This window comes from Misgurnus anguillicaudatus, chromosome 20, assembly GCF_027580225.2.
Source record: "Misgurnus anguillicaudatus chromosome 20, ASM2758022v2, whole genome shotgun sequence".
Classification (NCBI taxonomy): Eukaryota; Metazoa; Chordata; class Actinopteri; order Cypriniformes; family Cobitidae; genus Misgurnus; species Misgurnus anguillicaudatus.
The window spans coordinates 2,868,726-2,887,316 of record NC_073356.2 but is presented as its reverse complement, the minus strand read 5'-3'; the positions used below and the strand labels follow the sequence as shown (position 1 = coordinate 2,887,316).

The following is an 18,591-nucleotide window of genomic DNA, read 5'->3' as shown; positions in this document are numbered from 1 at the left end:
AGATGTTACCAAATTAAATTTGTTGGGTTACCTGACAAAACTTTTTCTCAATTCGTATCTAAAACAAAACATTCGTTTTGGTCTAGTGAGAAGGCTTACCATACGCAACTTTTATTTTATTTTTTATAAAAGAGATAAAGAGATAAAGTTTACATTTAAAACCAATTAAATACATCTGTATGTTTAAATGTAAAATGTTATTATAAATTATAATACTTTATTATTATTATATTTTTTATTACTAGGCTATTTGTTTATCTTTTCTTTCTCATATAATTTTCTCCCTTAAAAAAACTCATAAATACAGTTTATGTATTTTATAACTAGGCAACAAAACGATTTACACACGTTTACACAATGATGTGTTCAACTGTACGTGTTCAACAACGATACTTATCGTGTGTTATTACGGCGGTATCTCAATGCATTTGGTTCAGTGGAATCAACAGCAGCAGCTCACGTAATAAGAGTTTTATCGTGGGCGCGCAGGTGCCCGTTTTTATCTGTTTACATCTTTACGTGCATTGCGTCGTGACGTCACAGACGACCCCACCCCACCTCGCGCAGCAGCCCAGTAGCAGTGGTGTCAGCTTTGAGCTTTGAATTTGCATTTGAAGTGGAAAATCAAGACCGCAGGGATCAGACTGAGCAACATACCGCATAAGACATCCGCAAAGACAGGATGGAGGAAGCCGAACAAGGTAGTTGAATTTATTTGTGAGCTTGAAGTGACACGTGGAGAAGATTAGGTTAGAAATGCAACTGATGTCAACTTTCTGAAGTTAGCTAGCTTGTTTGTTAGCACAGCCAGGAAAAGTGCTCGCATTATTTCTTACTGTGAAAATGAGAAATGTGACAGCTGGTCTGAAGGATTATGTACGAAGTTTGCATTCTGTTTAAAGTAGTTTAGAAAAGAGAATGACTTTATTATTATTACAATTGATATTTTCCCAATACTGATACAAGAGTATTAAGGAAGTATCAGAACCTAACCATTACTTCCCATCATTCTATTGCAAAATATATTTGTGTTGTAATAAGTAAGGATTATTTTATCTGTTTGAACATGTTTAGGCTTATATTGCATCATAGACAATATTGTTGAACCATATGTTAGCTTTATACACCTGCTGGAAATGTGTGTATGTGTTTTCACAGTTAAAATACTCATTGATCCTGTTAAAATACTGTGTTTGCCATGTTTGAATTTCTAGTGTCTTTTTAAATATTTTTTGTTTTTGTTTTAAAGGGGACATTTCACAAAACTTTTTAAAGATTTAAAAAAATCTTTGGTGTCTCCAGAGTATGTATGTTTTTGTTTTAGCTCAAAATACCATATAGATAATTTATTATAGCATGTTAAAATAGCCTCTTTGTAGGTGTGACCAAAAATGTGCAGTTTTTGGGTGTGTCTTTTAAAATTCAAATGAGCTGATCTCTGCACTAAATGGCACTGTCGTGGTTGGATCGTGCAGATTAAGGGGCGGTATTATCCCCATTCTGACATCACAAGGGGAGTCAAACTTCAATAAGCTATTTTTTCACATGCTTGCAGAGAATGGTTTACCAAAACTAAGTTACTGGGTTGATCTTGTTCATGTTTTATAGGTTGATAGAGGCACTGGGGACCAAATTATAGCACTTAAACATGGAAAAAGTCAGATTTCATGATATGTCCCCTTTAATGTTTTGCAGACAAACTACTTTTTAAGTTTTACTAGGGTTGCATTGGAGCAGAAAGACCCCGTTCACACTGCAAGCCTTTTTCTCAATTCGGATATTTCGCTCAGATCTGATTTTTTTGTTTGGCTGTTCACATTACCTCTTAAAAGGTGGCCTATATCAGATACCAGTGTGAACTGTTTGCTGTTTCGAACTGACCCGCATGCGCAAACAAACAATAACGACATCATACGCAGCACGCCGTTGTGCTAAAGTTGGCGAGGTTATGAAGGAAGTAAGCATTTTTGCTTTTCTTTCTAAATGTTTGTGTAATGGCAGCCGTAACATTAATGAGCAGGTGCTGAGGACTAGAAGAATGAAGAGAAAGAAAGCAAAATTAGATATTTTGGCCTTTTGCGGGGTTATGGCTGAAAATTCACTACAGAGGTCTGTGTGGTGTGGACGAAGCCAGGAGTGGTGGGAATGTGATGGTAGATTGACATAAAAGTCGCATCAAGTCCGCCTTGGTTGTTTACACTGCGGCCACATTGGAAAAAAACAGATCTGGGCAAGATTTGAGTGTTCACACTACTCCTGAAGAAGTCTGACCCCCAAAAAATCAGATTTGGGCCACTTTTGCCTGCAACAGGGTCAAAGTTTTCTTTCTTTCTCTTCCTTGTCTTTATCATTTTATGTATGATGCCTCTTTCAATTTTAAGTAATTTGATAACTTAATATGAAGATGAGGTTGTCATGTATAAGTACATTTTCAACATGAAAACATATGATGATCCTGAGGTGGTTGTGATGGTCATGTTCCTCATACCTGTCCATTATAAAGTTGAGGAGACTGTGCTTGTTGTTCCTACTGTTGAGATCTGTTCTGTCTGGGTTCTTGTTTGCCCAATACAGTGGTACATAAACAATGTGTTGCTGATGCTGTTTTTCTGGCACTTCTCAAATTGTGATGCCTAGTGTTGTTAATATTATCTTATATGCACAGCAAAATCACCCATCTTAAAAGTACACTGCTAGTGTATATACCACCAGGTCTGGGGGTACTCAGATAAACACCAGCAGTGTACATTTAATGCTAATGATTTTGCTGTGTGGGGTAACACTGACTTCTGACTGTCCATTTTGGTCACTTCATCTCTGTGCGTGGATCTGAGCGGCCGGTTTTCTCTCATTCCTCCTGGGCTTTAGTAAGCTGATGAGCAACCTCCCCAGGAGCCAGAGCTTTCCTGTCTGAATCTTCTGTTCTCCACCTCTCATCTCTCTCACGCAGGGCCACCATCTGCTCATTCCTCTTTCCTGCATGCCCACGTTTGACTGCAGCTGCTGCCCACAGGCCATTATGTGACCTGATGAGCAGATTGCAGGACAATGCCAGAGAGACACCTTTAATTTATTTACCCAGGAATGTTGGGCAGGTATACTGACCTTCCAGTGGGATTATTTGTGGAACCCATAATGATAGCTGTTGGTTGGAAACATCCTTAGTTGGTGAATGTGTACAAAGGATGTGGCACAAAAATGCTTGAGAGAGAGAGAGAGAGAGAGAGAGGCATTACAGGAAGAACCTTTACCCAGAGAGCCCAGTGCTATACACCCAGTGTAGCAAACCTGTGCTATAACACAATGAAAATGACTTTACATCTTTAATAAATAGACTTGATTTGCAGTCATCATTTGCTTAGGCAGTGCTTATTCGGATCAATTCAGGCAAAATAAACAATAGAAATTAAAAATAAAAACACGATTAGCAGTATGATGTGGAATGAGGAAGCTGTAATTTAATTTACAACTGCTGTTATTCATGAATTTGTTCTGTTTTTAGTGTGGTTGTTGTACTTTTAGCCTGAATTGGTTAAGTTGACTATTCTGTTACTCAGATTTGTAAGTTGATGTGACTTTTATCTTTTTATTATAGCTGAAAGCTAGCAGAGATAAATCTTCTGATCTGAGTGGTGGAAATTTCCACAGCTGAAGTTTGTTTGTGCGCTGCAGTGTTCAGATTCTCGTCTGCATTTGTCTGCATGTTAAGACAGTTTTCTTTCAGACAGGTTTTTATTGCTTGCGTTTGTGATCACGGCTCTCTCAGAACGTGGAATGCCAGATTTTTAGTGCTTTATTTTCTTTCGGATATTGTCCCAATGTTCCTGTTGGAATTTTCCAGTGGAAATGTACAACCTATTTTCTTGTATTCTTGGTTTTCTTAATTAAATAGACAATAAGATGAAAAGAATAAAAGAATGGGAAAGTAGGGCTGCTCGATTGTGGACCTAATCATGATTATTTAACATACCTCAAAGACTATGAAAAGATGCATTAAGTTAAAGGAACAGTATGTAAGAAATTTATATCAATTAATCATAAAATGGCCCTGATATGTCACTAGACATTAAGAAATCATTTTCATTTCAAATACTTATATCACTGACAACAGTGGTCTGGCCAGGATATTGTCATTTAAAAAGTGGAGTTGCAGCCCTCAACTGATGTTTATGTTGTCATTTTGTGTATTGGCCACCAGTTGTGAGATTGCAGTACCAGGTTTAGCCACAAGTTTTGTTATTGCGATACCAGTTTTGGCCACAATCCTACATACTGTTCCTTTAACCTTTTAAAAGAGTTATTTCAAGTGGGTTTCCTTGAAAATGAAGTATATACAGTCATATGCAAATGTTTGGGCACCCCTGACAATTTCCATGATTTTTATTTATAAATATTTGGGTGTTTGGATCAGCAATTTCATTTTGACCTATCAAGTAACTGGAGGACACAGTAAAATTTCAGTAGAGAAATGAGGTTTATTGGTTTGACAGAAAATGTGCAATATCATATATAATGTTTAATATATAATATAATATATATAATATTATGTGCATCGAAACGAAATTAGACGGGTGCATAAATTTGGGCACCCTTGTCATTTTGTTGATTTGAATACCTCTAACTACTTAGCACTGGTTAATAGACCCCTTCACGGGTTCACGTCACAGGCAGTTCCCACTGTGCATGTCGGGGTCAGAAAAGATTGAGTCGCGTATTATTCGATATCGTCAAAAATGCCTACTTACGTCGTGGGCTGTGAAAATCGCGATTCGTGCAGAATCTAAAAACAAAAAATACAACATCTGCGGCTGCAAGCAATTAACGTGCAGACTGGAACAATACAAATATCAAAGAGGCTTGTTTGTAGTGCTCACTTCATTTGAGGTAAGTCATCATTTTTCAGCCCTGTTAGATTAAATTATAAAGCCTGGATGGTATGAACAGTTTGACCCCATGCTGCGCGCGCACCGATAGTCATTCAATGTTTACAAACCTTGAAGGGGTCTATTGGAACACACAATTGGTTTGGTGAGCTCATTAAGAAAAAGAGAATGTATTTAAGGTGGCCCATTGCAAGTTGTTGTTCTCTTTGACTCTCCTCCGAAGAGTGGCAACATGGAGGCTTCAAAACAACTCTCAAATGACCTGAAAACAAAGATTGTTCAACATTATGGTTTAGCGAAAGGCTATCGCAGAGATATAAGCTGTCAGTGTCCACTGTGAGGAACATAGTGAGGAAATAGAAGACCACAAGCACAGTTCTTGTTAACGCCAGAAGTGGCAGGCCACGTAAAATATTGGAGAGGCAAAGGCGAAGGATGGTGAGGAGCCAAAAACACCCCACGGACCACCTCCAAAAACCTACAACATCAACTTGCTGCAGATGATGTCAATGTGGATCGTTCAACAATTCAGCGCACTTTGAACTTTGATGCGAAAGAAGCCCTTTCTGCACACACGCCACAAACAGAGGCGCTTGAGGTAAGCATTTGGGCAAGCCAGCTTCATTTTGGAATAAGGTGCTGTGGACTGATGAAACAAAGATTGAATAATTTGCTCATAACAAGGGGCATTATGCATGGCGGCAAAAGAACACAGCCTTCCAGGAAAAACACTTGCTACCCACAGTCAAATTTGGTGGAGGTTCCATCATGCTGTGTGGCCAGTGCCGGTACTGGGAATCTGGTTAAAGTTGAGGATCGCATGGATTCCACTCAATATCAGCAGATTTTTGAGAATAATGTTTGAGGAATCAGTCACAAAATTGAAGTTACGCCGGGACTGGATATTTCAACAAGACAACTACCCAAAACACTGCTCGAAATCTACTCAGGCATTTATGCAGAAGAACAAGTACACATTCTGATATGTTCTGGAATGGTCATCCCAGTCCCCAGACCTGAATATCATTTAACATCTGTGGGGTGATTTGAAGCAAGCTGTCCATGCTCGGCAACCATCAAACCTAACTGAACTGGAGATGTTTTGTGAGGAGAAACCAAAAAACATTCATCCAGAATCCAGACACTCATTACAGGCTATAGGAAGAGTCTAGAGGCTGTTATTTCTGATAAAGGAGGCTCGACTAAATATTAATGTGATTTTTCTGTTGGGGTGCCCAAATTTATGCACCTGTCTAATTTCGTTTTGATGCATGTTGCACATTTTCAGTTATTCCAATAAACCTCATTTCACTACTGAAATATTACTGTGTCCTTCAGTTCTTTGATAGGTCAAAAATGAAATTGCTGATCCAAACACCCAAATATTTATAAATGAAGATCGTGGAAATTGTCACGGGTGCCCAAACTTTTGATTATGACTGTATATACATTTGAAACTACTAACTAACCCTTGACTATGTATAATGTGTTGGACTTGATGAAACTAACTACCTCTAGTGCACTTATGTATTGCTGTTCTTGTGTTGTTCTAATTGCTGCTATTGTTGACCTAATTTGTATATGGAGATAGATTAATCTCATTAATAATTCACGCAAAAAACATGATTCACACATGTGTAGACAATTTCACATGCATGAAATCTAATTCACATACACAAAAATATATATATTCGCAAAAAAACGATTTACATACACAAAATAAAAATACATATTCATAAAATACATTTCACAAACGTGTATGAAAATTTTTACATTTTGAGTTTATCATGACTGTGAATGTACGAATCGTCTTTTTCGTGTGTGAATTGCTTTGAATTCGTGTGTGTGTTTTTTGAGACTTTGGTGGCAGCGCGCTTCTCCAACGTGGGCCACTCATACTCTTTAGCCAATCAGATGCAAGCTTACCATTCAACCAATCATAACCCGCCAAGAGCGCAGCACTCAAGGAGCTCAGCAATGCACACCTTTTGCGCAATCTGGCTCTCCTGACGTATTTCCGGAAGAATCTTCCAGCGTATTTCGTATCAGAGTGTACTAGCAGCAAAATGCTTTCATATAATTATTTGAGAGCGATTTATAACTAAAGTATATTTATAGCATTATATAGTTAACCATTATAGTAATGGCTTCCAGAAAGTTTAAATATCAGCAGCGGAAAGAAAAGTATTTAAGCTGAACATTGCTGTGTCCAGTTATGTGAGGACTCCTCAAAGTTCAACTCTGTATGAGCTTCCAAAAGTTTTTTTTTTTGTGGACGAAAAACAAGCAGAAAATGGATTCACAACATTCGACGTGAGCGATTTAACATCACATCCCATACAAGGATCTGCAGTCATTTTAAAAGTGATGATTTGATCGTGCTATTGACCCTTAAAGTGCATCGCTGGCTGAGAAAGGACGCTGCCTTGGTATTGCATTTAGTTTTGTTCAGGTATAATTAATATTGACATGCATATAATCAACTTTTATTCAGTGTTGCCTGCACTACAGGAATGTAAATATAAATGACTTTACACATTTGCAATGCAGTAATGAATGTAAATATACTGTAAGTAAGTTTTATTCGGTGTTGCATGCACTGCAGGAATGTAAACATGTGACTTTGAACATTTTCAATGCAGTAATGTATTTAAATATACTGTAAATAACTTTCATACAGTGTTGCCTGCACTGCATGAATGTAAACATGTAAATATAAATGACTTTGAACATTTGCAATGCAGTAATGTATGTATGTAATATACTGTAAATAACTACCTTAACTTCAGAAATGTAAACATGTAAATATAAATAACTAACAAGCAAACAGATGTGTCAAGGCTGTAGCCAAATAGTTGCAGAGGTTGTAGTTATGGGGCATCTTGATAGCGATTAAGGTTGCGTGTTTGTTGCTGCTGTTATGACAGCACACTTCCATTCTAAACTTTGTCAAAGCCAAAATCCACCAAAGAATTGACATGTGACATCCTGATAGTGGTGACCGAAGGGGCTACAGCACTGGCAAAGTCCTTAAATGCCTCTGCTACTTGGAGGACTGTGAGGTCAGGCAGCTTACAGGTGACACTCTTTTAAAAAGTACTCCTGAAATGAAAAAAAGTGCAATTCCTATCATTTTAGTCTGTATGCTTCTTATTACATGGCATTTGCAATACTTCTAATCGTCTGACGTCCTGAATGTCACACCGCAGCCTCAATCTGGACAGGACTATTTATTTGTACATTGTAATGGTTTGTTCTGTAATAATGGACTCGTATGGACTTTATCTGTTATATAAACATTTTCAGTAAAATGAGCCTGATCTCATACAGTATGTCTTTTGTGAAGTGTGTGTGTGTGTGTGTGTGTGTGTGTGTGTGTGTGTGTGTGTGTGTGTGTGTGTGTGTGTGTGTGTGTGTGTGTGTGTGTGTGTGTGTGTGTGTGTGTGTGTGTGTGTGTGTCTGTGTAAAATTCTACATTGCAAAATTTTTGTGTTGTACCTTAATACATTAGCAAGCTTCCTTTCTTTGGGTCTTGCAGACAGAACCTCTGAAAATACACAGAAAACACACAGTGGCCATGGTAACATTAATTAAAATTACAGCAAAGTTTGGAATACTACATTACAGTAAAATGTAGATTAAATAAAAATTACCATTGTTCTAGGTCTGTGTCAGCTCTCCTCCGTTTCAGTACAGCTGTGAACTTCACTGAGTTCTGAGTAGTGCAACAATGTGCTGTCCCTGCAACACAAGAACAACAGCTCTGTGACAGTATTACACGGCGAGAGTCCTTTAATACAATCGGTGAATAAATGACATTAAACAATATCAAGAATTAAGAATCAATGTTATATGTAAACTGATTCTAAATATGACACATGTAAACTCTATTTACTAGGCTACTGTCATTAAACTGAAGCACTTATGAACAGATTTAGCCTGTCTATGCACAGATGTAGAACCCACAAAAACGTCTGCTTAAAATGCATTTTAGCTGTCTTTTGTGTTTTCATATAGACTCAGTTTATGTTGTTTGACTTTCTCATCGACCTGAAACAAGTCGCCCTCACCCTGATCTCTCATGCAGTGACCTGATCCTTACTGAAAAACTACTCATAGTCAGTAACAATCGTATTTCTGTACGTACATTGCAAAAACAAACACTTTAGGCATAACATAATAAAGACTATATTGTAAGTGTTTACTATTTAACTAAATAGATAAATAATACAAAGATCAATATTAACTGGTCAGAAACAGAGACGAGGATTAAGCATGAGATGAGAATACTTAACGTACTCTCAAAGTTGTTAATTTAACTTAAAAAAAGACACTTCTCCTTCTTACTGTTAGGTAAGACAGTCTGTCTTGCAATACGATTAACGTCATTCGTGTTAATCGCGGGAATCTCTTGTAAACAGCGAGTGTAATGTGTGTTATTTTAGCAATATTAAATTATGAAACAATATGAAATAAAGTAATAACTTACACGTATATCCCGCACTTCGTTCGCCATACTTGGTTGATGACGTGAAGCTTCATTTCAGTTGATTGCGCAAAAGGTGTGTATTGCTGAGCTCCTTGAGTGATTGGCTAAAGAGTACGAGTGACACACGTTGGAGAAGCGCGTTGCCACCAAAGTCTCAAAACACACACACACGAATTCAAAGCAATTCACACACACACGAAAAAGACGATTCGTACATTCACAGTCATGATAAACTCAAAATTTAAAACTTTTCGTAGACAGTTCTACATTTGTGAATTGTTTTTTTTTTGTTTGTGAAACGTATTTTATGAATATGTATTTTTATTTTGTGTATGTACATAGTTTTTTGCGAATATATATATATATATATATATATATATATATATATATATATATATATATATATATATATATATATATATATATATATATATATATATATATATATATATATTTGTGTATGTGAATTAGATTTCATGCATGTGAAATTGTCTACGCATGTGTGAATCATGTTTTTTGCGTGAATTATTAAAGAGATTAATCTGTCTCTATATTTGTAAGTCGCTTTGGATAAAAGCGTCGGCTAAATGACTAAATGTAAATGTAGTTGAGGTCACGAGGTCACAAGTTACCTTTCAAAATCTGGAAAATGCTGAACATTTTGGATAAAGAAAAGGAATATTGAAAAATTTTTTAATTCCTGTCCTAAACAAGTTGTTTCACATGAGATATTTTTACAGGAAGTTACAGCACAGAATAATAACTTTATATAACTAGGATTTTGTTTAAAAAAATAACCCAGTTCAAAAGTTTACATACACTTGATTCTTTAAACTGCACAATGTTGCTTGGACAATCAATGAGAGTTTTTATGTTTTCTGATAGTTGTTTAAAGGTTTCGTGTATTCCTGAGCCATTAAACTGTTCACTGATCCTCAGGCAAAATTCTTCATGTCCTGCAGAATCTTTGTTTCAATATCTTCTGCATATTTGAAACCTGTCCAACAGTGACTGATGTTAAGATTCATCTTTTCACATTGAGGACTACAGCCTAGTCTCACTGTTAATATGTAGTATTAATACGTAACTTTCAAAAACACTTTTTTATAAATTTTTGTAAATTGCTGTATTATTTTCCCTGTAATCATTTATCCATAATTTTACCACCCTAAAGCTTTGTTTATACTCGACACGTCTGCATGAGTACGTTGGTTCACGCAGCAAAAATGACGTCAACGCGTAGTGTTGGGTGCGCAAGACCTCATTTCGCTTGAAGGTGTGTACGGCAATTTTTGTAACCGCACAAGTGGCTCCACATCCGAAAATGATCGACCTCATACCAATTCTGTTCGAGCAGGCAAGCCTTTGACGTATCTCTTTGATCTAGCCATTCAAAACAATGCATATAGTATTTATCTGACACGAAGTAAAGTACAAGACCTTTGCCATTTAAATTTTTTTTTTTGCATATGATTCAGAATTAGGGATTCTTTGATTAATCGACCGCAGACCGGTATCGGTCGATCAGAGCATTAAATGACTCCATCGGTACTTGCTAAATTCGCTGATCTCATGAACTAATCTTGTCATCATAGAGCTCCTGTATGCGGACGCAATGGAGACCATTTTCACGCAGTGCAAGCATTTTTACAACCCGTTGTTCATGTGTGACATGCAAACTTGCATTTACAGAGATATGTGTTTTTTCTATGAGTATGGGAACGACGACTTCATACTGCAAGAGTTTAGCAGAGGCTCGTGGTGCGGAGTAAAGCTTGAGTTTAAACAAAGCTTAACCCTGCCCCAAACCTTACCCTAAACCCAAACCCTTTTATTTAAAAATGTTTACAGATATAATGTATTATTTTTTATATTATGCAATGTATCCGACCGAAATGTGTAGAAAAAAAGTTTTTAACTATATAGCATTTAAAATATATTTTATGCCGATAATACAGTCCTACCCAAAATCTAAAGTTTATTCAAATAATTTATAGAAAAGTGTAATCACAATAATTTATTGCGATCCTTTCTGGAGTATATGAAGTACAGAGAAGTATTAAATTATTAATCCACCAGAACGTTAAATCCAGCTTCTCTCTGTCAAGCCGCTCATTTCAAATTTTAAAAGTACATCAAATGAAAAATGGCAATCAATGTCGCAAAGCTGTGATGTAGCACACAAGGGCCAATGAGCGTTTGATATCGGTGCTGTAAAGCAATGTGTCGTAAAGCTTCTTAAGGCGCAATATATGAACTTAAGTTCATAACAAATTTGAGATTTGACGTTTATGGTCACCGATGAGAATCGGGATTACGATGGATGGATAAAGGGCTGAATTTAGATCTATTCCTTGCAATTGTATGAAATTCAGACGCAGGCCTGCGTGCATGGTCAAGCACGAGCAGAGAGAGAGAGAGAGAGAGAGAGAGAGAGAGAGAGAGAGAGAGGAAAAGGCGCTGGGGTCTAAAAAAAGCTTTTGTTAATGAACATTTTATTTCTCATGTAATATTGTAGGACTTTACTGGTTCTAGGAAGTTTTTATTACATACTGGCTGCAGTTGCTTTTCGTCGTTTTTTTCCATTTATGTAAGGAATAATTGACGACGGGGCATTGAATTATAAGAAAATAATGCACACCAAGGTGGTAATGTGGCACGACGCGAAGCGGTTTACAGAAAAATAATCAACACCCATAGAACATTTCTCAGCCAATCAGAATGCAGCCTTCAACAGACCCGTGGTATAAGACATGAGATAAAGCGCTAAAGTCTCTCGTTCTCCGTGCTTGTGCATTCAGCAGAAAACTACCCAGGATCGATGCCGCTGTGTCTTTCTCATACACTGCACGGTGTTCAGGATTTCTTGATTATAAAGGAAACTTGTATTGCTGTATGTTTTCGTGGCTTTCTCTGACACTTTAAAATGCTTTCACCAACATGTTCGCTGCATTTGTGCGTCTCTCACTCTGTGCTGGTTGCTATTTGATAGCGTCATCAAAGACCTCATTGTTCAGCAAAATTATTTCTGTCTTCACTTGTTCGGCCGAACACCGAAAATGAGTTTATTGCTGTTTTCCGCCGATCAATTTCGGTTGCCAAACAATGGTTGCATCCCTAATTAAAACTATTAAATTAAATACAAACATTCAAGTCAGCACGATTAATGAAAAGTCAGGTGGGTTTGGTTGTTGCTGTTCATTGTCATGTTTTGGTAGCATAATGGTCATATAATAAGGGCTTGACGAATCACGGAAGGATATGTCCCAATTGGGGAGCAAATGTGGGCACCCACGCCTTTGTTAACATACGATTCTACTGCAACAGGGTCTGCAGCCTTTACAAAAGTCTCTGTCTCTGAGGGTCGAAAACTTCAGAGTAGTGTGACTTTGAATAGCAGGCGTAGCCGTAGCAAAAGTAATGCATTTTAAAACAAAACACACAGCAGTATCTGAGCCCTTTGTTTATTTCTGAACATTAACTTTGTGTTTGCCATAATGTGGCCAAAGTAAAACTCAATAGAATAAAACTCTTAAGCATATTAAGATTTCATCTTTCAGAATCATGTAAGGTCTTCAATGTGAACTCTTCACAGGTCTTTGTGAAATATCTCTTCCTTGAGAATTGGCTTGTATTTTTATGGTGCCTCTCATATCATATTTTATTTTCTAGGTTTAGCATCTGGGGTACTTTTTATACCAAAAATACTTCAGCTACATTGTCAACTACAACTGCATTTTTTTTTATTTAGACTACCTTGCAGGTTTGGCAAAATGAGACATAACTTCAAATGTAAAAATATGGCTTCTTTATTTTACATAAAGGTGAGAACTTTGGCACGCTGAAGGCGTGGACCAGCATTGCACTGAATGGAGAAACTTGAGGACAGGGTTCAAAATGAACTTTTATGGCGCTTTTCCATTGCATAGTACCCCACGATTTGGTTTGGGTCAGGTCGGGTCAGCTCACCTCACTTTGGCTTGGTTAGCTTTTCCATTGAGTTTAGTGACACTTCGGAGTGGGAGGGATTATAGACGTGTCATATATATGGACATATATATGTGCTGCCTGCTGCTGTGACATCATATGGCGCTTTTCCATTGCATAGTACCCCACGGTTTGGTTTGGTGTAGTTTGGGTCGGGTCAGCTTACTTTTGGGAGCTTTTTCATTGGGTGCAGATTTTTTTCGTAATCTTACCACCTTGATTAGGGTTCCAAGCGATCCGAGCCGATACCAAACGTGAAGCGAAAACACCGTAGATTACTCATTGGTCTGAGAGAATCGTCACTACCAGCGTCACCGCTATAATGTAAAAGATTAGCTTTGTCTTAGTGCAAGCTTGCGTTGTTTCAAGCAAACATCTGTGCTCTGCTATAAGTTCCCAAACTCCCTTTTAGCGATGAAAAACATCCACAGGTTGAGAACCAGGAACACTATACCAGTTTTTTCCCGACTTGCAGTTTGTAGCGGCACAGTCGCAACGCACGTGCGCATTATATGTGTATATGCAACTTAAATGAGGTTCAGCGGAGCGTATCAACTGACGACGCCACCGGTGTTTGTACAGAAACTGTCATGAGATACAGAGGTAGTGAGAAACACGATGTGCAAACATCTTTGTGGTGGTCAATTTTGAGTTTGTGGCGGACTGGGAAATGAATGTATGGGGATGTATAACATTACAACAACGCTCTCACTTAGTCGGACACACTGGATGACTTTTACATCTTAAACGATTTGGATGATTCGACTAAAGCGCAAGACCACATAGAGTCTGTAGTAATGTTTTCATTGACACGAGATCTCACAGATGTGGTAGTTCTTACATGAGTTATTATAAAAGCACTTGTACTATAGATGTCCAAGTCGATATTCTTCCTCAATACTCCTCTTACATGTCATGTTTGTGGGTGCCTTGTTTTAGCTATAAAAGCACGCAACATCTAGTTGAAGCTTGCACGCTCTCATTGGCCAATATATAGAGTTGGTCTTGTGGAGGCTCCAACGTGGTCGGTAGCAGCAAAATGAAATGCCGTAAATTTTGGATGGATGTTCTGTGGACCGTTTTAAAGCTTTAAATGTTGAAGTATGCACAACACCCTTGTGAATGAAGTTTGTATTCATCAGCCAAATAGAAAATGTACGTGCATTTGGTGTTTGATGGGACTCATTTCAGACCCTGCTTCAGTCCTCACTGTGAGCCTCCAGCTGTAATTGAGAAATCGATTCTTTCTCAGCCTTGAGACCATGCAGAGAATTTATAACTTTGATTTTGTTTTGAACAAGGACAAATCTTATTATTAAACTCTGGGCTGTAAGAATTTGTGTTAGTGCTGATAAAAAGTTTAATTCCACACGGTACATCGTAATCATAATCATTTTCTAATAGAAGGCTACATAGTTTCACATCGATTGATGACAAAAGGGTGCAACATTTCCTCCATCGTGTCACTCATGATTCCCTGTGCTGTGTCTGCTCAAACAGCTACAGTCGCTTTCATGTCCCATGATTCTGATTTTTGGTCCATTCACGGGATGCGTTGCGTTTGAAATAACCAAGTAATGGATTAGACGCTGTGCTTTATTAGCTGCTGTAAATACTGTCTTTGTTCCTTTACTGTGGTAATTGAACTTATGCTCTCTGTTTAAATGGAAGTCATACAAAATCCAGTTCCTGATGTTGAAGAGACATGCACCCATCGAAATGTTTATTCATATCTATTTGTATGCTTGTTGCTCATTGATTTAAATGGTTGTATGAAGTCATGGGACTCCATGTCTGTCCTATTATTGGCATTGTGATCGGCCTAGCCGCCCGGTCTGGGGTCATGGGAATGTAATTAAACACGTCTCTATATAATCAGTAATGTATGAGGGAATAGTTCACTTGAAAATTCAAGTTTTATAATTGAATCTTTTCCATACAATAAAAGTGTAAGGTGATCATATAGTTCAGTGAATAGCATTAATATACAGTTTCAGTATCACGTGGGTTTGAAAGAGCATCAAGTGATTGATGAATACTCTCTTTTGTGTGTATTCTTCTTGAACTGTTTTGTCAGAACAAACGTGTGCTCATTTCCTCTTTCCAACAACTTCTCTGTGGCAGATTTTTGTTTAAAAAATGGGAAGTTGGGCATCTTCCTTCAGCAGATGGGTTTATTTCATTTCCACAGTCTAAAGTAGATATTTACTGGTGTACTTGTGTGATGTAAATCTCACCCACAATGCATCAGTCTTCTTAAGGCTGGTCTGGACTAGCCAACAGATGTTAATGTGCTGTTACTGAACATTTGCCACTTGCCAGTTAGTTTGGTTTGACATTAATTTCAGATTTAGGGTGTTTATTTGAAGCCATTTCCAACCTTTTGATGAGAGTTTTGTCAACTGTACATGAAACTTAAAAAAATCTAAACTTGCATATAAAAGGGAAATACAAAGACTTTGTAGACTGTGCTCCATTTGATAATGCACGCATGCTTTTGTTGCGCAGTCAGAATAACCAGGTGATGCAAAAACAGGCTTGAAGCCAAGAAGGCAGGCACACATCCGGATATATTGGCAAAGCACAGAGGCGTCCAGGATCTGCTCCTTTAGGGTGTGTGTAAGTTGCTAATGTAGGTTATTCACTGACATGCACACAGACAATCCTACATGTTCGTTTCTCTCTACTTGCTCGTGTAAAGTCATGTATGTGATATCAGCTTAATGATGTCTGTGATTATAACCATCTCATGTCATTTCAGTACCTCTGGGTATAGAGGGTCCCAGTGCCTTATCTCTTGGCATGTGTGCATTTTAAGTCTGGGCAAAGGGAAACTGAAGTGAGTGCTGTTGTGGCGTCCATGGATGTTATTACATGAATGTGAAATAATGTTTGCTACACTTTTGATGTTATCTGGTGGTACTTGTTTTGTGAATGAGGATGCTCAAAGGGATAAATGTAGGATAGGGCTCGTTTTTATCGATCAGGAATTAATTGGGTAATCAGAAATGGTGTTACATATCAGAATAGATCAGATGTTTGGAGGGGCCAAATTGTTGTGTATTTAAAACCTTTCCAAACTGTTTTCTTTTACTTCTTGTCCTGATGCACAGTGTTTATTTAGCGAAATCAATCTGAGAGTAGCTTAACAATAGTCATCTCTGCACAATAAACTGGCTAAAGACAATATTTCAGCTTTGACTGCTTGTTCACATCAACATTAATTTTTAAAAACCAGCTGCAGATTTGGCCAGATGGTTGCTCAGGTGTCTGTCAGGATCTGTGTGGCTCAGGTAATTAATCTGACCCCTGCATTAAAGACACACTATGCAGTTATTTTACCTTAATATAACAGCTTCAAAGTTATTTCGGTGGTAAACAAAGTCATTGTAAGGCGAATCATCCTCCTGTTGAAGCTCGGGGAGGACGCCGCTACCAAAACCAGCAATGCAAGCTTGAGAGAACTGCCCCTGACAAATCTCGCGAGAATCACGACTTGCTTTACGGCAACGACGTCACACACATTAGGCTTGTTCGACTTCATGTGGCGCTGCAAGAACCGACCGCCGGATGACGTCAAAGTACCGCGAGAATGATCCGAGACGGCACTTTGACGTCATCCGGTTGTCGGTTCTTGCAGCGCTGCATGAAGTCGATCAAGCCTATAACAACAACTGCACGCGCGCATTTGAGACGTGAGGCTAAACGATTTAAAAGTTAAGAAAGCGCGTTCGGAAGAGAGTAGGAAAAGAGAATCTGACCGCGTTAGGAACCGGACAAGAGTACCACTCGGTCAGGCTTTTACTCGTTGCCGTGAGCTAAAAGACAGCACTGGAGGGATGCTGATCTGGCGATCTTGTTGATGGACTAGTAAGTAAATCTCTTATTTGTAAACTTGTTTGCGGTCTATGTTGTATGTTGTTGCGCTTTCTTGTAGTATGTCATGCGATTATCATGACAACAGTTGTCAATATCTCACATAATTATCAGGACATAAATAAGCCTAGAGGTTGTAAATAGTGTTAACATGCACAATTTGCAAACTATTATGATAAATAGCAATAATCATGTATAGTGACATTATAACGAACAATGTTATGAGATAATGCAACGTACACAATTAACTTTGTCATGGCATTTTGTAATGTTTACTTGTGATTTAGCTGCAATCATGTAAAAACGTTATAAGCTAGCAAACGCGGTACTTTATTATTATATGCACTCTACACTTATTATCCTATTACCATCATCTGTAGTTTAGTAGACTATGCAGTAGCCTAATATTTGTAAGAAATTGTGAAACATTACCTGGTCATTATCTTCGGAGTACTAGAGTGGGAAATTACGACAGTTGCAAGTATTCTCCAGCGACTCTAGGGGTCGCTGTTTGACAAAAACGGCGAATTGCATAGAGCAGCTTTAACTAATGCATATAGTGGGTAAAATAGACTCTTATCTTTAATAAACAGCAAATGTTGATCTCTAAGCATAAATAAGATCTAATCCTCCACACAGAATAGAGATGAATGGTAGAATGTAGATTTATTTAGAGTAGACATAGATGTGGTATTGTACCTCATACCTAATAATACTGTATAAATATATACTCAAAGCATTGACGTTTTTAAATAAATGTGAGCCTGTTTATGAAATCCAGTCTAAAGTCTCATAATATAATGGTAAGTTTTGGGACATCAAAGTTTGATTTCACTCATTGATTTTATTCTTTGACGTGGCCTTACTCAGTCAATATGGGGCGGCACAGTGGCTTGTCAATATTAGATAGCTAATGTAAGATATATTATGCAAGGAATAATTAACAACGTTTCGGAAATGGTGGTAATGCGGATCAACGCAAAGCAGAGTTCAAATAATTCAAAGGGGACCGTAGTCAGTTATTGCTCTTATACCACGGTTACCAGACATTGCTCTGGTGGTTATTTTAAGACATTTGACAGGTCAGGAAACACTAAAGTCTTGTGCATTCAGCAGACAAATACCCAGGATCGCTTGTTCAGTCTTGATTGTTCAGGATTGTCTTGACACTTCTAAATGCTTTCATCAACATCTTTCACTTCTCACTCTGCCCTGGTTGCTTTTCTATTGCATCAAGACCTCGTTTTTCTGTAAAATGTATGTGTTTGTTTTTCATTTCTGCCCTACAAAGGCAAAAGGCAGTAACTTTGTTTTCTGGTCGAAAATTAGTTATTGATATTTTTGGGACATTCAAAA

General features: G+C 37.8%; 1 protein-coding gene and 1 long non-coding RNA gene across 2 annotated transcripts in view; one reads left to right on the top strand and one right to left on the bottom strand.

Moving 5' to 3' along the window:
- The first annotated feature begins 479 nt into the window (after nucleotides 1–479).
- The window catches only part of tpd52 (tumor protein D52), a 42,275-nt gene continuing 24,163 nt past the window's right edge, over nucleotides 480–18,591 (top strand). Inside the window, exon 1 of the mRNA XM_055218928.2 lies at nucleotides 480–701. Within this exon, the coding sequence (XP_055074903.2) occupies nucleotides 683–701 (19 nt within the window). The 5' untranslated portion in view covers nucleotides 480–682. The remainder of the gene's footprint in view (nucleotides 702–18,591) is intronic.
- Nucleotides 7,155–9,450, bottom strand: LOC129454403 (uncharacterized). The gene is made up of 3 exons (XR_012359514.1): nucleotides 8,537–9,450; nucleotides 8,382–8,430; nucleotides 7,155–7,985 (listed from the first exon to the last, which is right to left on the bottom strand). It is a non-coding gene; the product is annotated as an uncharacterized lncRNA (long non-coding RNA).